The 22,832-nt window shown below is 49.4% G+C and overlaps 1 protein-coding gene and 1 non-coding gene across 6 annotated transcripts in view; one reads left to right on the forward strand and one right to left on the reverse strand.

Moving 5' to 3' along the window:
* Positions 1-7,314, reverse strand: part of LOC100155728 (BLCAP apoptosis inducing factor) — a 28,915-nt gene extending 21,601 nt beyond the window's left edge. For both annotated transcript variants that reach the window (XR_014832307.1, XR_014832306.1), the window contains exon 1: positions 7,229-7,314. This is a non-coding gene — a transcript (BLCAP apoptosis inducing factor). The remainder of the gene's footprint in view (positions 1-7,228) is intronic.
* On the forward strand, positions 845-3,250 carry NNAT (neuronatin). Of its 4 annotated transcripts, none has more exon segments than NM_001122990.2 (3): positions 845-1,005; positions 1,944-2,024; positions 2,253-3,250. In NM_001122990.2, coding segments are annotated over 3 exon segments (246 nt in total). In that variant the 5' UTR covers positions 845-933; the 3' UTR covers positions 2,346-3,250.
* Positions 7,315-22,832: the final 15,518 nt, after the last annotated feature.

Genomic DNA, 22,832 nt, shown 5'->3' on the forward strand with positions numbered 1-22,832 from the left:
GCACAAAGAACCTCGCTGGCTGAAGAAGACCTACCAGGGCCTGGGAGGGTAGTGGAGCAGAGACTGAAATGACCCGCCTAACAGAAAACTATCTGAGAACGCATTCCGACCACTTATTTGGAGACCTTATCCCTTTCCTTCGGCGCATACAAAGGCACCAATCCCTCCCACAGGGTAGACACTCGGTGACTATTACTCTTGTGCCTAGGGCTCAGCGCCCTGCTCCGCTCCCTATATTCGCCAGCGGTGTAGATCTAGCAACCGTAAGAAGCGGGATGTGAGGAACGAATCAGAGAAAGGTTCGCGCTCAGGGACGCTCGCAAAACAGAGGATGTGGGTTTAATTAACACATCGAATGTTAGAAAAAGAGTGCTGAGCAGGGGTTCTGTGAAGCCAAGTTTCTGGAAGGGGCACCTGTTTTTGCTCCGCGGGACAGATGATCTTTCTCTAAATTAGGTCCCCCTGATTTTTCCATCCGTGCCCAAGGTGTGATCTGGCGCGGCATAGGACACAGCTTGAATTTGCAGGCCTGGACTTGGAGAGAGGGGTTCCGCTACAAAGAGGCGCGCACCCCTACTCTCACTCTATGCGCTAACTCAAGAGTTGCATTTTCCCTCCATTCTACATTAAAATTCAAAAGCGGGCACAGCGGAACCTTCTGGAAAGGGGCTAAGATGAACTCAGGAGGCGGGGGTCGGTATGGAAAGAGCAGATGGATTATTTTTTTCCCTCTCCTGACGAATGAGGAGCACCCCCGGCCACCCCTCCTCATGGACCCCCCCAAGTGCGCATGCGCAGTTGGGCGGCAGGCGGATACTTAAGGCGCAGCTACCGCGGCTGCGGCAGTGCGCCCAACAGCGGACTCCGAGAGACCAGCGGACCTCGGATCCGGCAGCACTCGCTCTCAACCACCAACCCACCACCCTTGGAACCATGGCGGCAGTGGCGGCAGCCTCGGCTGAACTGCTCATCATCGGCTGGTACATTTTCCGCGTGCTGCTGCAGGTAAGTGTGCCTGGGTTCTGGGTGGGAGAGGGTTCCGATGCGCGCCCCTTGAATCGGCAAGCCCGCGTCGCAACTGCCGCATTCCCAACCCGTCCGGTCCTAATTGCCGCGATCCCTGTCTGCCCAAATGCCGCGGCCGGCACCGCACGCCCCGCCCGCCCCCTGCGCCCTCCTCCTTGCGTAGACCCTTCCCAGTGCGCCCGCCCGGGAACAAAGAGTTGGGGCGCGGCGGGCGCCAACCGCGGACGATCGCCGAAGCTCTTAGCGACCAACGGGGTAAGAAAATCCCGCTACACTCAGACTGGACCCCAGGAGGGAGGCGGGGCACTTCTGTTTTGCGAAAAGAGACTTTACGGCTCACATAGCCAAAATTTTCCGCCTTAAAAAAATTGCGCATTGCGGGGAAATTTTCCTTTAAAAAAATTTAGCACTTGCGGGGGTGGGATAAAAAAGAAGTTAGAAAAAGGCACTTCTCAGGAAAAAAAAAAAAAAGCACTTCGCAAAAAACGAACACAACAAATTAAGAGAAAAATTTGCGGGAAAAAAATGAATTAGAAAATGCGCATTGCAGGAAAAATCAGACAAAAGCACTTGGCAGGAAAAATGCATTAGATAAAAAGCGCATTGCAGAAAAAATTAGACAAAGGAACTACCAAAAAATTATGAATCGATAAAGCTCTGAAGAAAACAGAGGAAAAGGTTCTTTGCAGGAAAATAGAAGAGAAAAAAATGCGCTTTCAAAAAAGGACAGTTCGCTTTACTAAAAAAAAAAATCACATATAGGCAAAGCGCTTTGTGTAAAAAAAAAAAAAAAAAGAGAAAAAAAAATCAGAAGAAAGCGCTTTGCCCATAAAATCACCTACCCTAAAAGCACCCCTTGCAGGAAGAATTCCCTGCTAAAGGAATCCTTTGCCAAGGAATCGCATATTTCCTTCAAGGTGTTCCTGGAATGCTGCATTTACTGGGTAGGATTCGCTTTTCGAAATCCTCCAGGGACACAGCCCATTGCGAGAAGTGAGGTATACCTAAGTTGTGGGTCCAATCAGCTTGCGGCCATGCAGCCTTCAGCACAGTTGGAAAAGCTCCAGCTGCCCTGACTCGTGGACAGACAAGCGCGCCGCACCCGCCTCTCCTCATTGGACAGGCGGGCGGGGCAGGGGTGGGGCGGGGGCGGGCATGGCAGCGCTGCAGACACGCAGCGGGTGCCCGCCTCTAAGGGCAGGTCTTGGGTCTCTATCTCGTCACAGGTGTTCAGGTACTCCCTGCAGAAGCTGGCCTACACCGTGTCGAGAACCGGGCGGCACGTGCTGGGAGAGCGCCGCCAGCGGGCCCCCAACTGAGGCTCCAGCCCCCAACCCTGGGCGGCCGTGTCACCAGGTGCTCCTGTGCAATTCCACCAGCATGGGAGCCAGTGCCGCACAGGAACGGGGCGTCCCCTGTGCCCTCTCGCCAGAGGAGCACTTGCCAAGGTCAGTGAGGGGCTGGTAGGCCCCCAGAGAAGCAGCACCGACAATGACGACAATACCAGATTCCTTCCCCACCCCTTTGCACCCATCCTGCTGCCGGTGGCATAGAGGGAGGAGGGGGGAATGGAGGGAGCAGACCCCTGAGATCTGGGCACAGGCAACACATTCTGATCTGGACCAAGTCGGGACAGCGCCAATCAAGCCCGGCAGCCACGGCCATGCCAGCAGGCCACACCACAGACATCCAGACACCCACACCAGCCAGCAGAATGGACAGTTCAACATCACCAGCTGAAGCCCTGAATCTTGGTGCAGCAGACAAGTGACAACTGCGTGCCTGTGTGGCGGGACTAGAGGGCGAGGGAGGAGGGTTAAGAAGCAGAGAGGGGCCCTCTCACTGTCCCTTGCCTACGGCGCATACATTCCAGCCTTGCTGCCTTTGCTCCTTCAATTCCCCTTTCCCCCCACTCCCACCCAAAAGAAATGCATCACTCAATTTGGACCTACTGAACAAGAAGACAAATCCCATCTTTACCAAAACACCTTCTCCAAGCCCCCAGCCCCTCACTGATCTTGCATCCCCCAGGTCTCACGCAATTGTGGTCAATATTGTGGTAATCGCTAACTGTAATGATTGTATAAGTGTGCATTAGTTGTGTCTCCCCGGCTAGATTGTAAGCTCCTGGAGGACAGGGACCGCCTCTACAAAAAATAAAAAAAGTACCTCCCCGTCTTGCAATGTCCCAGGACCCTGCGGGGCGGTGGAGGCGCACCAAAAAGTTTGTCTCCTGTGACTTCTTTTGCGGCTTCAATACATCCTTCTAAGACTGGGCTGATGCACCCAGTGTGGAGGGGGCACATTACCTGGGGGAATGAGGAGAGGCAATGAAATGGGAATAAACTGAGACCCTCGCATCCCCAATTTCATCTCAACACCGTCCTGAGATAAAGGACCACATCCTCTCCCATCACTCAAAGAAAAATGGACATCTTCATTTGTGGCCTCGGAATAAGGGACCCCTTTCCCTCCCCAAAGGGGTGGGTGCCTTTACTTGTCCTGGGATAAGGGGCCTGGGCAAGCAATTAGTGGGAAAGATGGGAGGAGGGAAAAGGGGGGAGGAGTCCTCAAAGGGGATACAGGGACTAAAAGAGTCATCAGGAATTCAGAACACATCCAGGATCCCCAGAGAAAGAGCACCGGGTAGGGTAGGCCCTACTTTGGACAAAAAGTATGGGATAAAAGTTGTGGTGTGACGCTCCCCCCACATCCCTCCAAGCCCCATAACATCTACCAGGACCACTTCAAGGGCATCCTGCCTGGTCTGCTACTGTCCAGGGTCTCCTCCCCTACCCTGGGGAGCCTCTCTGCCATTCACTCTCCCCTTGGATTCTCTGCTTCTCCCAGCACTAGCCTCCATATTCTTACGGGTGCTTACCAGGTCCCTGGCCCTGGGCTCTCCCCTGCCATCAAGCTAGGGTGGGTGGGTGAGCTGGCTGCAGCTCCAGACTTGTCTCTCCCTTCTCCCACTCCTCAGTGAGTCAGGGCTCCTTTTACGTGGGGTCAGCTGACTGCCTCACCAAATGGCCCAGCCGCCTGTTCAGCCTTGTCTCTGGCTTTATGTGTCCCTGTCACTACACACCTGCTCCTGGGTCAACATCCAGGGAGTGAGTTGGAGGGCCATAAATCTTTCTGCCACTTCCTCAAATCCCTTAGTCACAGTTGTCACAATCACTTGTAGAGCACAAAGTGCCTCACCCCCTCGAGCCAGACATTTCTGGCCCCTAGCATTTCTCAGTCCAACCACTGGGACCTTTAGAGGCACCTGTAACTTCAGTTCCACATCAGAGAATTACTGGGGTAGAGGGTGTAGACCTCAGAACCCAGTCAGGTCACTCCTAACCCTCAGCCTCAGCACCCTTCTGGAAAAGAACTGCTAAGATCCCAGTGAACTCCAACATACTAGAAACATTCTGCCATCAAAGTCACAATCAGGATGCAACAGGATCGGAGTGGAGATGTGTAATCAGAGCCTCACCTTCCTCCAGCTGGGTGGTTCTAGCTCCAGCCATAGCCTGAAGGTGGGGCAAGTCTCCTCTTGCCCCAGGGTGACTCAGCAGGAGGCAATGCACACACACCCCCCTTCTGAAAGCCTGTATCTTGGCAAGCCTCAAGTTTCTGTGGTTTTCCACACTAAACCCAGAGAACCAGGAACATAGTTCCACATGTGTTCTCAATGAAGTGTGCCCCTCCCCGCTTTCAAGGGGTGTGCCTATAGCCCCCCTGCCCCAGATGTTCTAATCTCAGTCTAGATACAATGTAGCTGGGTTCAGGGAGACAGGCCTTAGCAGCATGGAAGTGTCTGGCTGCTCTCAACACAGTAGGAACCCCCTTTTCAAAGGCAAGCAGCAGCCCTAGGGCTTTCCAGATGATCTTGGCAAAGCCCAACTGCAGGGCTTCCTCCATTCATCAGCAGGGCTCTGAGTGCAGCATGGTGAGATGACAGATCTCCAGGCAAGGGCTGCCCTGGTGGGCTGCACTGGCATAGGTGGCTTGAATGTGCAATGTCCACTCCCCTCTTTAAGTCGCCCGTCCAAACCCTCATGTTACAGCAGGAAACACAGTCCACCAGAGAAGATGGAAGGAATGTGTTCATTTTCTATTCCTGTGCAATGCTTAGAAGCCTGGTCTAAACGCATCTTGTTTATAAATTTTTTTCCAGAAACGATACCATGAAAACATTTTATTCCGAGAGAGAGCAATGGGAAGAATTGGAAGTGACTATTATACTGCAAAGCCCCCCCCCCCAATCCAGAGCACCCCCTCTTTCCTTAAAATGTTTCCACCACCCCCTCAAGACTTTGCCCCCATGAGGCCAAGGATAGAGCAGATGAATTATGAGGGGACTGGAGTGCTTCATGCGACTCTAGCACAGGGGAGTCTCTTGGGACTAATGCCCCCAAAGGATGTTAGTTTCTTAGCTTAATCAGTTGAGGTTAAACCCCAAAGGGATTTGGGTACCATGACTGTGTGGAATGCTACATGACACTGTTACCTCTACCTGTGGAATATTTGGATTGTGACTGAAGGACAAGCTTCTTGAGCTTCGGCAGCAGGACAGCAACAGCTTATTACACGTGGGTTGGATGAGGGAGCAGGTTTGTTGTGAGCCATTTGCTAGACATCTACTTTCAAACTTGTATCTACTCAGGAGCCAGCACCCTAAAGTGAGATTCTGAATTTGCAGTTAGTTTACCCCTAAGGATTTAAACATGCACACACACACAAAACATTAGTCTAACAGCAGTCTTTTTTTCCCTGGTGACCTCTGATTTCCTCTCTATGCCCCAGAGACTTGTCACCATCTTCCCTGGTTATGATCTTGCTCACCCCCACCCCTGCTGCCCTCTCTCCCTCCCACAGGGCCCATTCCCCAGCAGGACCCAGATTCCTGAGCATTCCCAGAACAGGAAGTCAGAGAGCCAGGCAACACATGGTCCTTCGTATATCACACAGTGACAGGCTCGAAATGGAATGCATATGCTTCAAAGATAAGAGAACAACAACAACAAAAGACAGCCAAACCCAGACTTCCAGATTCCTCTTTGAAACAACATATTATAGATAAAAAGTTAAACTGGTTTTGGCAGCAATTCTAACAAGACCAAAGTCAGATATGGAATTGACCTGGTCACTGGAAACCGCCCAGGGCACCACAATCTTTCAACAGATTTGCTTGATATTAATTAGTCTTTGATTTAAAACAAACAAATAAATAAACAAGATCTAACATTTGGCCTTAGCACTTAAGCTGGAACTTTTTCTTTTTTTTTTTTTTTTTTGGTCCTGGCTTTGGTGTTGCCGTCCAGAAGGCTGAGGGGATGGTTGTACCATGTCAGGCAGGGCAAACAGAAGCTGTCCCCAACACACCAGTTCCCTGAAAGGGGTAAAACACGAACCAAACCTATAAACAGAAAGACCATTTCTTTCCTAGGACAGACCTCAGTCTGACCCAACATTTAATGTTGAAAAGGGACACGGAGGCCTGGAAGGAAATTAAAGGCGGTCTGGAAGAGGGAAGAAAAAAAAAATCAACTGTCTCCCATCCCCCATTCTTCTTTTCAGGCCATTACTGTGCCAGGCATTCCATTCCTTCAGCTGCCCTTGAGGGCCACTCCCCATACGTACTGGAGGAAAGGGAACAGGTCGGCAGACCTGATAGAAAATTAGAAGGAGTAAGAAGCACCCGCGACCCAAAGCTGAGAGTCAAGCTATCACCCCGGGCACCAAGGCGGTGGCGTGGGAGCGGGAGACCCCTTTCTCTCCTCTCCACGTCCCTTCTGATTAAAAAAAATGCAATTAAAGTGGCAGGGACAGAGTGACAGGACTCTCAGAAGCTGAGCCCCCTGCCATGTGCCCCGGGGTCTAAGAAAAGGTGGCCGCACCCCTAGCCCCGCGCTCCCTAGCTCTGCCTGCTCCCTCCCGAGAGCAAACAGGCGAGCGCTGACCTTGGAGGCCAGAATCTGAACCTAGGAGTCCGGTGACACGCCCTCGGGCCGGGAAGGGACCCCCCAAGGCCCAGGCTGGGGACGAAACAGGGCAATCACGTGACACCGGACAGGGGCGGCCCAAGGTGCACGGAAGGAAAACCCCTGAAAGGGACCGGACGACGCCTAAGGTGACCCCGAAGGGACAACATGGCGGCGCGGCCGCATTGAGGGCCTCTCATCCCGCCCCCAGGAGGCCAATGCCACAGTACCTGCAAGCCCTGCCATGGCGCCGCCGCCACCGCTGTCGCCCTCGCCGCCGCAGCCTGCCTCCACCTCAGCTCGCCACCGACGCCGCAAGAAGCCGGGGAGACGCCCCCTTGGTCTTCTAGACGAGCCGGCCGAGGACCCCTCCCGGGACCGAGCTGCCTACAGCATACGCCTGATCATACGACCTAAATTGGGGTCACTCTCGCCCACTATCCCCCCAATATTTGCCACATATAGCCTTTTGAAGACGTCCTACCAACGTGTGCAGAACTCCAGGGGCTCTGAACTCTTCAAGTCTAAAGTAGTTTTGATCAGGCGTATGCCGGGCAGCCCCGAATCTCGGCTCCTTTGGTCCCCTTATGCATATGCAGCAGATTGTGATCTTTAACACGCTGAGAGAGAAGGGGGCGTACCCTCGTCTCCGTAGGTGAGCGTTTGTTCACTGCGACCCTCGTGGATGACCCGAGTACTCTGGGAAAAACCTTCTCGTGGCTCAAAGTCCGCCTCCTCCCCGGTCCCTTCACCAAGGCCAAAAGGTCAGGAACGGAACTATTCCGGCTCAGAATTTAGGATTTGTCTTGGGTCAGGATCTGACTCTTCCCCACTTCGGGCGAGCCACTTGCCCACTGCGACTCATCTTCCCCAAATCTGATGAAATGCCTGCTTCACAGGGTGGTTGTAGGGATTAAATGAGTCTGTGTATCCATTTATTAGCTAATGAAGCACATTCTTCGAGGTCTTGCTATGCGTAAGTGCAGTGCTAAAAAGGCAAGAGAATAGAATGGAGAGTGACACAGGCGCTGTTCTAACTCAAGGCTCTGCCAGTCCACTGGGGGAGAGTGACGGAAGGGCTTCTACAATCATCGAAAGAGCACTCTCTGTTAATAATTTTAATCAAATCAACATATAATTATGCACGATGGGAAGTGCTGTGGGTGGAAAATGAAGAATGTTATGAAAAGTTAGTGGAATACTAATGTGGGGTGAAGAGTGAGGGTGGTCTCTCCATGGGAAGCTGGTATTTAGGCGGACACCAAGGACAGTTAGGAGCTGCACAGGGCAAGAGTGAGAGGGGAAATGTTCTAGGCAGAAAGAACCCCTTGTCCTAGATGTGGGGGTGGAAAGGAGTGGGTGAGGGTGAGAAATGAGCAAGTAGGGCAGGTTGTGCTACCTAATGAATTTGGATTTTCTCTTGAGGGTAATGAGAAGCCATTTTCATCGGAGGGCTGATAACCAGATTGCGGTTTCTGAAAGGCTACCCTGACTGCATGACTTAGAAAGCACTTTCCAGTGGGTGTAGGGGGACCACTTAGAAGGCTGGTTTCAGGTTTCCAGGTGCACCTGGCAGGGTGGTGGCTTGGGGAGGTGGAGAAGTAAAGAATGTAAGATGGGCAGGTGGGTGCTGAGGCATTGGCAGCTTAGATCTTTGCCTTGAGTATGATGGAATGAAAGAGACCTTGACTAAGGTGGGAAGAGGCTGAAGAAGGTTTAGATTGAGGGGGTAGATTGAGAGTTTGGCCTTGAGAAGGTAAATTTGAAAAACCTGGGCTGGAGTTCCTGTGTGTGGCGCAGGGGAAACAAATCTGACTAGGAACCATGAGGTTGCAGGTTCAATCCCTGGCCTTGCTCAGTGGGTTAAAGATCCAGCATTGCCATGATCGCAGTGGCTCGGATCCTGTGTGGCTGTGGCTGTAGCGTAGGCTGGCAGCTGTAGCTCTGATTGGACCCCTAGTCTGGGAATCTCCCTATGCCTCCGGTGTGGCAAGAAGCCTGGGCTGTGTCTAGGCCATTTTGTATGAGACTGGTGCTCAGAAGAGGGGTCTGGGCTGTAGATGCTTAGGTAACATCAGCACCCAGCGCACATGTCATGGTGCTGGATGAGAGTCCAAGGAGAGGGATCTCATCTGCTACTTAAAAATGGTAGCAGAGGAGGAGGAGCCAAGAGGAGCCAAGAGACAAGGCTGAGAAGCAGTGACCCGTGCTGTAGAAAGAGGACCAGTTAGGCGTGGGATCCCAGAGGGAAAGGTTCAGGAAGGTGGAGCTGACTGCTGTGGAGGACAGAAATGGTACTATTGGGTGTGGTTACAATGGGGGGCTTATGAACTCTGTCCTTGGTGATTCAAGTTCCAAAAACAAACATCTAAATCAATTGGCTTAAAATAAAAAGTACCCTGCCACTCCGTGGCAGATTAATTGAGTGGCTTGGCAATGTTATCAAGGACATTCCATCTCTGAGGTTCATTCCATCTCTGCTTTGCTGTCCTCATTGTTGCTTTCATGCTCACGGTCATGAGATGGCCGCCCCAGTTCCTGGGGTCCCATCCACATCAAGGAGGGGACCATTCCTCCTGTAGCTGAGATTCAGGCAAACTGGATGTGGCCTTTATCTTGCTGCTTCTCGGCTCAGGGATCAATGCACTCATGCCAGGCACACCCAGCATGCAGTATGAGGAAAAGAAGAGCCACATAGTGGAAACTCATTTAGAAAAGAGAAAGCCTAAGGCAAGGATGTGGAGCAACTGAAATTCTTGCACACTGCTGGAGAGAGAGGAGATTGGTACAACCACTTCAGAAAACTGGCCATTTCTACTAAATGTAAACAGACACCTATGCCATGACCTAGAATTTCCACTCCTAGTTTCTCATTCCAAGAGAAATGAGTGCCTATGTCTATAAATAGACTTGTGCAAGAATTTTTGTAGCAGATTTAGTCACAGCTCATAGTGGATATAGCCGAGTGTTCATCACCAGAAAAGATGAACAAATCATGGCATGTTCAGCCAAGGGAATCCTATGCTTTACATATAAAAGTACAAAATGCTGGAGTTCCTGTCGTGGCTCGGTGGTTAACGAATCTGACTGGGAACCATGAGGTTGAGGGTTCGATCCCTGGCCACGCTCAGTGGGTTAAGGATCGATCCGGCGTTGCCATGAGCTGTGGGGTAGGTCACAGCCGAGGCTCGGATCCTGAATTGCTGTGGCTATGGTATAGGCTGGCAGTTTACAGCTCCAATTAGACCCCTAGCCGGGGAACTTCTATATGCCGTGGGTGCGGCCCTAAAAAGACAAAAAAAAAACCCCAAAAAGTACAAAATGCTGACACACATGATGCCATAGATTATACTCACATATAGTATGTGGAGGTTAAGACTCCAGACACAAAACAGTGTGTATTGTATGATTCATTCATATACATTCAAGGGCATGCAAAACTAATCTGTGGTTCTAGAAATCAAAATATTATTTGCTTGGTTAGGAGGGGGAAGAGAGATGGGAGAGGAGAAAGAGGGACTTTTCTGGGGTGCTGGGAAAGGTCGATATCTTAGGTTGGTGATAACATGGGCAAAAATTCATCAAGCTGTACCTTAAGATTAGGGGACTTTATGAACTTTGTGTACATTATACTCTGAGAAAAAGAAAATATATTAAGAGACAGGAGCAGGTTCTGCCTATCCACAGCATGTGATGTGTGCTGAGCAAGAATCAGAGGTTTTGGGAGGCTTCACCTTCCAGTAACCTTCATGCCAGGTCTGGGCATTGCCAAGACCCCAGTGGCCAACCCTCTCTCCCCCTCAGGGCCCCAGAAAACAGGAGAAGGTGAGGCAGGGCCTCTGAATCACATGGGGCCGGCTCCCTTCCCATGTACCCACGAGACTGCTTCACACATACACACCCCAGCTCAGTCGCAGGTGGTGGAAATCACACACACACACACACCCAGCTCAGTCCCATGTGGTGGAAATGACACACACACACACACACACCCAGCTCAGTCCCAGGTGGTGGAAATGACACCAAAGCTGGTTTGTGGCTCGAGGGCCCTGGAAAGTCTTTCTGCCCTAAAATTTTTCTCGGCAGACCTTAACTTCCTGCCTGGGCCTCTCCAGCTTGCCCCCTCCCCCAGGCAGCCGAACTCCCCTGTGGTTCCTGCCCTGTGTGCCCCGTGTGTTTTATCTAGCCCTTCAGAATCCCCCTCCAGGACTTTTCTGTCCCCACCACCAAATCCTTGTTCCAGGCCACAGTCCTCTGACTCTTGGACTCTGTATCAGCCTCCTCAACTGGTCTCCCTGCCCATCCCCGCCCCCTCAGCCCTTCTCACCCAGAACCCTTGTCCTCCAACAACCGGCAGGATCATCTTTCTAATATGACCCTGACTCTTCCTCTGGAGGGAGTGCCCCCTCTTCCATCTTCACCTGTCCATAGCCTATCCAGGGTCAGAGACCCAGATCAAACACCACCTCCTCCGTGAAGCCCTTATGTTCATTCAGCAAACATTTATCAAGCACCTGAAATGTGCCAGGCACTGTGCTAGGCGTGGAGGACAGAGAAGTGAGTAAGACAGATGGGAACTGTCTACAGATGCGCGATGAAGCCATGCCAGTGCGTGTGCACTTCCTGTGTGAGATAACGCTCACGAGGCTGCGAGCTCCTTGAGGGCAGGGCTCATTTTGAGGTCATTCTAGGCTGTAGAGCCCAGTGTGGGGCCTGACAGGGAGAAGGAGGCAGTAGCTGTGGAATGAATGAATGAATGCGTGTGTGAATGAGTGAATCAAAAGCCAAACCAGTCTCTTCTGTTTCTCATTTTCCTCCAAGCTTCCAATTTAACTGATAACAAGGACCATGGAATTCAGTTGGAACTGGATGGAAAATCTGGAGCTAAATGATCAAGCATCAGCAAAAGGTTGTTATTTATAGAACAGTGTTTTGTGAAACTGCAGTACCTGCTTTCCTGTATCACCTCTCCATCGGACAATTATGTTTTTTTGAAAATGAACATTATTTTGTTTTACCAAGACAAACTCAGGAAACCTAACTGTTGATAGAACTACAGTTCTTTATTTGTTTATTTGTTTTGGCTGCACCTGCAGCATATGGAAGTTCCTGGGCCAGGGATTGAATTCATGTTAGAGTTGCACCCTAAGCCACAGCTGTGGCAACGCCAGATCCTTAACCCTCTGCGCTGGGCCAGGGATCAAACCCGTGTTGCCGCAGACACAACACAAGACCCTTAACTCACTGTGCCACAGCGCAACTCCAATAGTTATTTGTTAGATCACCAAAGAAGCTACGTAATGGCAAAAGACTTAAAATGTAATAAACAAGCAAATGAATATAATAAAACAGAAGCAGATTCACAGAGAACAAACTAGTGGTTACCAGTAGAGAGAGGGAAGAGAGGAGGGGCAAGACAGGAATGGGGATTAAGAGATACACATTACTGTGTGTAAAACAAATAAGCAACAAGGATATATTGTACAGCACAGGGAAATGCAGCCATAATTTTATAATGACTTTAAATGGAATATAATCAATAAAAATTGCTACCCTTAAGGAGAGATCACAAGCGGGTTCAAATCCTGGACTTGCTTCCATGACCTAAAGAGGTCCCTGCCTACCTCGTCTTTGCTTTCTCCCAGGTCCTTTTTTGTTCAGGACGTCTTAGGACCTCTGTGTTTGGGAAGCTGTGCTGCTGTTTTAGCCAAGACTGTGGCGACATCTAGTGTTGGTATGGGGAAATGCCTGGCTTTCTTATTTAAAGCGTCCTCAACCTATTAATGATATAAACAATGATGGTGTATTAAGTTCTTCCTGTGCTAGATACTGAGTGTTACCTGAGCTGTCTTAGTTAATTTTCAATGTAATTCTATAAGGAATAGATTGTTCTTATCCTTATTTTACATAAGAGGAAAGGAAGATTCAGGAAATTGGAGTCCGTTGCCTAAGGCTACACAGCTATAGGTAACAGAGCTGGGTTTGAATCCAGGCCATGTGGACCTGAAGTCTGCAGTTTTAATCTCTGTGTGTCAGGCCCTTGCATGAATACTGGAACAACATGAAAGATCATATTCCTGCCTGATACAGAACTATAATCTATAGCTATAATAACTACAGCTATAGCTATAACTATAATCTGTGGTTTATTGTAGTTATTATTATAGTTTATTTATAATAAATAAATCCATTTATTTTGGGGAGAATAAATGAGGCTTAGATTTCCATGCTTGAATAAGCTATAAAACTTAATATTCCCTTTGAGAATATTAGGACCTATGGAGCTTTCCCTTCCTAAGTGGCCAAGTCAATCCCAGAAGATTATGGGATCTTGCCAGGGACTAGCTATGAAGCCTAGGTTCCAGAACCCCAGTGGTCGTTTATTCATTCAACCCTACGGCAAACACTTATTGAGTACCTCGTATAAGCGAGGCGTTATGGTAGGCTCTAGGGATACAGTGGTGAACAAGCAAGAGAGAGTCCCTGACTTCATTGAGCTCATAGGCTGATGGCAGAGGAGCCAGACATGGGACATGAGATCGCAAACATGTCACTGTATGATGGAGAAGAATCATAAACAGGGGGACCTTAGTTTGAGGGTGACCAAGGAAGGCTTCCTGAAGGTGGTAACATCTAACCTGAACCCTGAGGATGAGGAAGGAGTTTTCTGGATCACGAATATGGGTGAAAGCATTATAGGCAAAGAGAACAGAATTTGAGACAGCCTAGAGGCAGATCAGTGTTGCTCAAGAGAACACAAGCAAGTCAGTGTGGCTGGATCTCCGAGGATGAGAGGGCAGTGCCCTGGTCATGGTCATATCACACAGGGTCTTATAGGCCAATGAGAGGAGTTTGGACTGATCCTAAGACAATGGAGAGCCATTGGAAGGCTTTAAGCAGAATATTTGTGTCTTCAAAAGATCACTCTGGGTGAAGAAAATGGATTGCAGAGCAAGAAAGGAAGTGGGGAAGTGGTGGGGAGGTTGAGGCAGACATCTGGGTGGTGGTGGTGGCTTCGTGGAGGCTGGAGGTGATACAGGGAGGTGGGCTAGGTTGTTTCTTTGGAGGCAGGACTGTCAGCTCTGGCTGACTGTTTAAATGTGAGGGGATAAGGAAGGGGATTGAGGATTCTTAGGGTTTGGGCTTGGATGGATTTACTGAAGTGGGTAAGACTGAGGGACTAGCAGACTTGGGGAGACTGCTCTGGGGTAGGTCTGACCTCAAGATAGTCTCCCCAAGTCTGCTAGTTGAGTTCAGACCTACCCCAAAGTGTAGAGATTCTTTTTTGTTTTGTTTTGTTTGGCTCAGGTTATGCTTCACGATTGCCCCAGAAACAGAGATGGGAAGAGAAAAAGGGTGTCAGAAGTGTTGCTAAGACTGCTGGGCTGCATCCCTAGCATGTATGGGATAGTGCCAGTGACTCCTCCTGAAGAATCAAGGAGAGGAAGAAAAGGAAATCAGAATGCTTTTCAATACTTAGTTGCACAAAAAGATACTCTTTGATTTTTCCTTGGAGAATCCAGATGGGCCCACATATCCATTAGCACAGGAACTTCTTTCTGGCCAATGAGTCTATTGAGGTAAGAATTTATCTGAGAGACTCATGTTGATATGACTCTGAGAAAAAGGTGCAGAGTGTGGCCAAAAAATTCTCATCTAGGAGTTCCCGTTGTGGCGCAGTGGAAGCAAATCTGACTAGGAACCATGAGGTTGCGGGTTCAATCCCTGGTCTTGCTCAGTGGGTTAAGGATCTGATGTTGCTGTGGCTGTGGTGTAGGTCGGCAGCTACAGCTCTGATTGGACCCCTAGCCTGGGAAACTCCATATGCTGCGGTGTGGCCCCCAAAAGACAAAAAGACAAAAAAAAAATTCTCATCTAAAATATGAAGTGAGTGAGTATTCCTTTGGTGGAAAGCAGTGGAATTTCAGCTACTTTAAGTAAAAAGGCAATATATCATCAGAGTCTTGGGGCTCACAGAATTGAGAGACAACTGAAGAAGCAGGCTTGGAAAGCTCTCTTCCTGCTCCAGGGCCTTTGCACATGCCAGCCCTTCTTCTGTGGTCTGTGCATGCGGGTCAGAAGAATTTCTGGACTCATAGCAAGGTGGAAAGAAAGAAGAGTTTATTGAGAATAGAATGCTGCTAGCACAGCCAGCCAACTTCCTGATAATCAGAACGGAGAACTAGCCCGTGGCTAGTCTCTGTTTTTATAACCCAGGGAGAAAGGAGAGGTCTTGCGATACACCTGCTGACCTGCGAATTGGTTGGAGAAAGAGGGGTCTTGTGGGTTGGTTGAAGGCATATATTGCCCCTATAGGGGAGGGGTGAAGAGTGGGCCACATACCTCTCCTAGTAGGGGGCAGGAAGGAGTAGGGCATGTTGCTCAAGATCGGGGAGGGGGCATTACAATGAGATGGATGGGGCAATAAGCGTCTGGTAATTCTTAGCCAGAGGCTTTGAGTTCCAGCTCCTTGAAGGAGGCCTTGAAGTCCCACACCTTCTACCATTCTACTGGAATACCTCACTTCCCCTTCATCTGGCTGACTCAAACTCATTCTTTTTTTTTTTTTTTTTTTTCCTCTTTTTAGGGCTGCACCTGCAGCATATGGAAGTTCAGGCTGGGGTTGACTTGAAGCTGCCACTGCTGGCCTACGCCACAGCCACAGCAGCACGGAATCCGAGCTGTGTCTGCCACCTACACCACAGCTCACAGCAATGCTGATCCTTAACCCACTGAGCGAGGCCAGGGATCCAACCTGTTTCCTCATGGATACTAGTCGGGTTCATTACCTCTGAGCCAGGACAGGAACTTCTCAAACTCATTCTTAAGGTCTTGGTTTTATTGCTCTTTCTTACAGCAGAATGCTGACTAGTAAGTATAGAAGGGATGGTGGGGTTAGGAAAATCACTCTTTTGCAACCGTAATAGCAATCTCTGTGAATACAAATAAGAATCCTCGGTGGATGCCCGACAATTGGGTAAAAGTTTGATGAAGCTATTCATAGTTTCAAAGTGTCACCTTCCAGGAGTTCCCTGGTGGCTCAGTGGGTTAAGAACCCAGTGCTGTCACTGCTGTGGCTCAGGTTGCTGCTGTGGCATGGGTTCTATACTTGGCCTGGGAACTTCTGCATGCCATGGGTGCAGCTCAAGGAAAAAAAAAAAAAAAAACCAAAAACAAACAAAAACCCTCTGGTCTTCCAAATGGATTATTTTAATTACAAAGGAAAAAATGACACCAATAGTGGAGAAATCTGACAGACCCCACCTTAGCCCAATGGTCTACGTTAACATCACAGTGATGAATAAACTGACACGGGTGCCCCTTGATGAGAAGCATCAAGAAGGGTATCATTTATGTGGTCTTCCTGCCAAAAGGACAGAACCTGAACCTAATCACGAGAAAACAATAGACACACTAAAACTTGGGACAGTCTGCAATATAACTGGCCTGATTCTCTGAAAATGTCAATGTCAAGAAAGAAAAAATAGGAGTTCCCATCGTGGCGCAGTGGTTAATGAATCCGACTAGGAACCATGAGGTTGCGGGTTCGGTCCCTGCCCTTGCTCAGTGGGTTAACGATCTGGCGTTGCCGTGAGCTGTGGTGTAGGTTGCAGACGCGGCTCGGATCCCACGTTGCTGTGGCTCTGGCATAGGCTGGTGGCTACAGCTCCGATTCAACCCCTAGCCTGGGAACCTCCATATGCTGCGGGAGCGGCCGAAGAAATAGCAACAACAACAACAACAAAAGACAAAAGACAAAAAAAAATAAAAAATAAAAAAAAATAACTTAAAGGAGAATACAGAGATGTAACAACTGATTGCCATATGGAATTCTCTATTGAATTCTGCCCTGGAAAAAAATTGTTATAAAGGATCTTTTTGGGGAAGTTGGTAAAATTTGAATGTGGACTATGAAGTGGATGATGCTATATTCTTCTGTGTTAAATTTTCTAATTTTCATAGTTATATTATGATTATGTAAGAAGATATCATTGTTCTTGGGAGATATTTAGGTTAAAAGAAGCATGATGTCTGCAACTTTCAAATGATTCAAATATATATATATATATATAGAGAGAGACAGAGACAGAGACAGAGAGAGAAACAGAGACAGGGACAGACAAAGAGAATGTTATTTTATTTTGCTTTTTTTTTTTTTTTCTAGGGCCGTTCCCGCGGCATATGGAGGTTCCCAGGCTAGGGGTCTAATGGGAAGAAGATATAGCTGCCAGCCTACGCCACAGCCACAGCGATGCCGGATCTGAGCCGCATCTGCAACCTACACCACAGCTCACGGCAACGCCGGATCCTCAACCCACTGAGTGAGGCCAGGATCGAACCTGCAACCTCGTGGTTCCTAGTCGGATTCGTTTCCACTGTGCCACGACAGGAACTACAAGAAAGAGAATTTTAAATGTGGCAAAATGTTAACAACGTGTGATTCCGTATCACGGGTATATGATTGTCCTGGGATTCTTGTGACTTTTTCTGTAAGTTTGAAGTTACTTCAGAATAAAGGTTAAAAATTTTAAAAACATACATTTAAGAGTCATGGCAGAGTTCCTGTCGTGGCTCAGTGGTTAACGAATCCGACTAGGAACCATGAGGTTGCGGGTTCGATCCCTGGCCTCGCTCAGTGGTTTAAGGATCCGGTGTTGCCGTGAGCTGTGGTGTAGGTCGCAGATGCGGCTCAGATCCGGCATCGCTGTGGTGTGACAGGCTGGCAGCTATATCTTCTTCCCATTAGACCCCTAGCCTGGGAACCTCCATATGCCGCGGGAACGGCCCTAGATAAGGCAAGAAAAAAAAAAAAAAAGAGAGACCTTGGGGAGTTTCTGCTGTGGCCCAGTGGGGTCCACCAGTGTCTCTGCAGCTCCAGGATGCAGGTTCGATCCCCAGCTCAGCGCAGTGGGTTAAAAGCTCCCATTTAATTCCTGGCCCAGGAACTCTCCATTAAGCCACAGGGCGGCCAACAGAGAGAGAGAGGGAGAGACAGAGAGAGAGTGAGCTGCAGTGAGAGGGCTATCAGGCTTCATCGCTCCTCTGCTTATAACTCTCTGGCCTCTACCCATTGCTCTCAGAGAGTTTCAATTTTAATTCCTCACTGTGACCTTCCTGGCTATATTTTAGCTCGGGTTCCCCTCAAAAAAGACTTGAGACAAGAATATTTGGGTGCAATAACTCTGTATGGGACAAGGTCACAGGAAGCCCGTGTGGGGGTTGGGAAGTGAGATGAGAGCGCCAACAGGGGGTGCTGTGATGAGTGTGTTACCGCTCCCTACGAGGGGCTCAATTCTACAAGGAGGAATATGTGGAGATAAAGATATCTGAACCAGCAGGGCTCCCTGGACCCACAAGGAATCCAGAGCCCAGACGAGGGTGAAGCCAGTGAGGTATTAGGAGGCCCAGGCTAAGGAGAAACCGTGAGGTATCACTTCACATCCCCTCTAATGCAAAGGATGGACATGGTGAGGATGTGGAGAAATTTGGGGTCCCCATACACTTGTGGTTGGCATCTGAAATGGCGCAGCTGCTGCTGAACACAGTCTGGCAGTTCCTTGAATGGTTCAACATAGAGTTACCCTAAGACCCAGTAATTCCACTCCCAGGTGTAATAAACCCTAGAGGAATGAACACAAACTATACATGAATATTCATAGCAGCATTTTTCATAACAGCCAAAAAGTGGAAACAACCCAGATGCCCATGAACTGTAAAAAAGAATGAAGTACTGACACACAACGGCATGGACGGACCTTGAAAACATTGCACTAAGTGAAAGAAACCAGTCACAAAAGGTCACATATTGTGTGACTGCGTTTCTATGAAATGTCCACAAGGGGCAAATCCATAGAGACAGAAAGTAGTTGAGTGGCTGCTTAGAACTGGGGGAGGGGTGGGATGGGAGGTGAGATAAGAAGTGACTTAACTGGTGCAGGGTTCCTTTGGGGAGGGAGAGGGAAATAGTGGTGGAGGTTGTCCAATTCTGTGAATATACTGAAAAGCACTGAACTGTACACTTGAAGAGGGTGAACTTTATGGTATGTGAATTATATCTCGATAAAGCTGTTATAAACACACTTAAGGTCCTCACCCTCGGGTGCTAACTACACCTGCACAACCCTGACATTGAGTGACTTGCATTTTGTGCCCCAGGCACCTCCCTTCTACGTCCCCACCCCGGCCCTGGTGGAAGATGGGTATTTCTCCTCATTAATGGAGAGTCACCCCCCGGGGTTTAACTCTTCTGGCTCATCCTCTGCATCCAGCCAAGCTCAGGGCTGTGGGTAGGTGACTCAGGCAGAGAGACCCCGAAGCCACCAGGCTGTGTGGGTGCCAATGGCCGAGGCACCATCCATGGCTCCTACGCATGTTGTCATCTGGCCCCCACCAACCCTGTAACCGCACCCCCAGCTCTCCTTGCCACCCTGCTCTAGCCGCCACCTTGACCTCCATTCTCACTGAGCAGCACAGCACTTTCCCACCTCAGGGCCATTGCACACCTGTTTTCTCTGCATTGAACCCGATCCCCAGGCTTTAGTCTTACTGGCTCCTCCCATCCTTCAGGATTCAGCTCAAATGTCACCTTACCGTGGCCTTCTCTTCCTGTCCTATCCAAATGGATTCCTCATCATTGTCTCTCAAATGACCAGGGTCTTTCTTTCTTTCTGTCTTTTTAATTTTTCTTTTCTTTCTTTCTTTTTTTTTCTTTTTAGGGCAGCACCCATGGAATATGGAAATTCCCAGGCTAGGAATCAGAGCAGCAGCTGCCGGCCTACACCACAGCCACAGCAGCATGGGATCTGAGCCTTGTCTGTGACCTACACCACAGCTCTCAGGAATGCCAGATCTGTAACCCACTGAGTGGAGCCAGGGATCGAATTTGCATCCTCATGGATCCTAGTTGGGTTCATTACTGCTGAGCCACAACGGGAACTCCCAGAGTGCTTTCTTAATAGCACTTACCACAATTTGGAAATTATATACTCATTTGTTTGTCTGTGCATTTATTTATTTGTATTGTCTGTGTATTTAGTCTGTCTTTCTCAGCAGGCTGTGAGATTCAGGAGAGAGAGATTGGGTTGTCTTATTCGTAGCTGTATCTACCATATCCTCCGTGTGGCCTGGCATATGGCGGTTATGACACAAATGTTTGTTAGATGCTTTATGAATAAGACACACCCCAGGCCTTTCTCCAGATAAACACCCTAGCCAAATAGGAAGGGAGGCAGCTGGACAGGCATCTATGGTGCTAGATGGTTCATACTATAACAGGTAGGTGAGCAGAGGGGTGTGGGAAGCCAGATGAGGGAGAAATTAATTCTTCTGGGAACTCAGAGAGGGAAGACAATCTAGACAGCGATGTTATTTGAAATGGGTTTTGAAGGAAGAATAGAGGAGCATCAGGTACATAAGAATGTGGGAAGAAAGTGTCAGGTAGAGGGAAGAGTGAAGCTGCTCTAGCTATATGTGTGTGTGTGTGTGTGTGTGTGTGTGTGTGTGTGTGTCTGTCTGTCTGTCTGTCTGTCTGTCTAGGGTGGGAGATGGGGAGGGAGAGGAAGTGGAAGTGATAAGATGGAGGGATCCTCAGATGTTGAGGGGAGGAGTTTGGATGCTGTGCCAGATGTGTGGGAACCACTGAAAGGATTTCAGCAGGTGTGGGGTGTGGCCAACACTGGGATATACTGCTATTTTTGTCTTTTTAAATTTTTACAGGGTTGCACCCATGGCATATGGAAGTTCCCATGCTAGCGGTTGAATCGGAGCTGCAGCTGCTGGCCTACAACACAGCTCATGGCAACACTGGAGCCTTAACCCACCATGCAAGGCCAGGGATCAAAACTGCATCCTTATAGATACTAGTTGGGTTCATTACCTCAGAGTCACAATGGGAACTCTAGCACTGGGGTTTAAAATGTCAGTCTGATGAGATTAGGGGGACAGGAGGCAGAGAGGGCTGATGAAAGAGGACTGATATTCCAGATGAGAGATGCTAAAGCTTAAACAGAATGTTGGGGGAAGCAGCTGGGGGCTGGCAGTGGTACCCAGACCCAGGCTCCCTGTTGATGGGCAGAGGCCACCTGGGATGCCCACTCTGACACCGAGCTCCCTTTCCAAGAGGGTACCAGGGGAGGAAACAGGCTGGATAATTTGAGGCAGGATGTCAAACTCATGATTTCTCAAGGATTTTTAGTAGTTTTGTTTCAAAGGTAAATGTACATTAATCAAATAGGCAAGTCAACTTGAAGACAAATTTAAGTAACAAATGCAGGTGGATCTGGGATGGATGACTGACAGATGCTGCTGAGGGTGGGGGAAGCACAGCAAGGATGGAGCGAGGGAGGCTATGGCAAGGCTGAAACTTTGAAAGCTTGATCTGATGGCTCATGGGCCACCTGGGCTGAGCGGGGAGAGGTGAGCAGGAGGGCACGAGGCCAGGGCCTAGAGGGCCAGGAGGAGGGGGAAATCTACAGGCTTGGGGGTCTAATTGGATGTGGGAATAAAGAGAACAAGGAGTGGAGGAAAGCTCTGGTTTTTCGCTTGAAAGGACCAGGCTGCTTCTAACCGGAGATGCCGGAGTTGGCTGTGGTAGCGTAGTTTTACCTTACAAGATTCGGCTTCTCATATCCTGAGGTGACACAAAATTCACAGGACTTTCTTTTCTTTTTTCTTTCTTTTTTTTTTTTTTTTTTTTTTTTTTTTTGCCATTTCTTGGGCCGTTCCTGCGGCATATGGAGGTTCCCTAAATCGGAGCTGTAGCTGCCAGCCTACACCAGAGCCACAGCAATGCGGGATCCGAGCCACGTCTGCAACCTACACCACAGCTCACGGCAACACCGGATCCTTAACCCACTGAGCAATGGCAGGGATCGAACCTGCAACCTCATGGTTCCTAGTCAGATTCGTTAACCACTGCGCCACGACGGCAACTCCCGCAGGGCTTTCTAAAGCTCCGTCCCCATGTCCCCGCTCAGAGGCTGTCGCTGATTGGTTGGTGCCCTGCTCGCATCCCTCCCTCAGCACATCTTGGAGGTGGCCCGCAGAGAGAGTACCACACTCGCCAACATCTTTCTGTGTCTCTCTGCCTGAGGACAACCTCTGGCCAGAATGGGCTCAGCCTGCACACCAGGCAGCCAAGGAGCTCACACCCCAGGACTGGCCCTCAAGTGAGTGCTCCACACCGCGTCCTGGAGGCCCCCAGCCCCATCCAGCCCCAGGTGCACAGAACAGGAACCCCCTCTTTAACGATCCTGTATTGACATTTTCTTTTCCTTTTTTCTTTCTTTTTATTTTTTTTTCTTTCCTTCCTTCCTTCCTTCTTCTTCTTCTTTTTGTTTTGCTTTTTGGGCCACACCTGTGGCATATGGAGGTTCCCAGGCTAGGGGTCAAATCGGAGCTGCAGCTGCCAGCCTACACCACAGCCACAGCAATACCAGATCCAAGCCGTGTCTGTGACCTACACCACAGCTCATGGCAACGCCAGATCCTTAATCCTCATGGATGCTAGTCCAGTTCGTTACCGCTAAGCCACAACAGGAACTCCCTGTATTGACTTTTTTCCCTTCCCAGGACTGCTTCCTGCTCTCAAACAGTGCTTCCTGGGACCACCTCCCAAAGAAAGCACCTGTATCCTAGACTTTGCCCCTGGGTAGGCTTTCATAGGAACCCAAAGGGAGACAGAGAAGCACGAAATGCCATGGTCACCCCTACGTCCCCCTCCTGCCCTGGAGCTTCAGGTTTTATTGGCCCAGAATGAAACCTGCAGCTGGAGCTAGAGTGGGCCCTAACAGTCCACCATTTAGAACAGTCTGTGGGCACAACCAGAAAACCAAG

The sequence above is a fragment of the Sus scrofa genome, chromosome 17, assembly GCF_054392235.1.
Source record: "Sus scrofa isolate SSC_HxYL_T2T_F1_AM1 chromosome 17, Sscrofa_HxYL_maternal_Yorkshire_Landrace_v2.0, whole genome shotgun sequence".
Classification (NCBI taxonomy): Eukaryota; Metazoa; Chordata; class Mammalia; order Artiodactyla; family Suidae; genus Sus; species Sus scrofa.

What these genes read in the sequence shown, in the direction of transcription:
- NNAT (XM_085002873.1), top strand. Translation starts at nt 934, where the DNA reads ATGGCGGCAGTGGCGGCAGCCTCGGCTGAACTGCTCATCATCGGCTGG. An exon ending in ATTTTCCGCGTGCTGCTGCA is followed by an intron (nt 1,005 to 1,183) that starts GGTAAGTGTGCC and finishes GCCCTCCTCCTT; the next exon opens with GCGTAGACCCTTCCCAGTGC. An exon ending in AGCTCTTAGCGACCAACGGG is followed by an intron (nt 1,282 to 2,252) that starts GTAAGAAAATCC and finishes ATCTCGTCACAG; the next exon opens with GTGTTCAGGTACTCCCTGCA.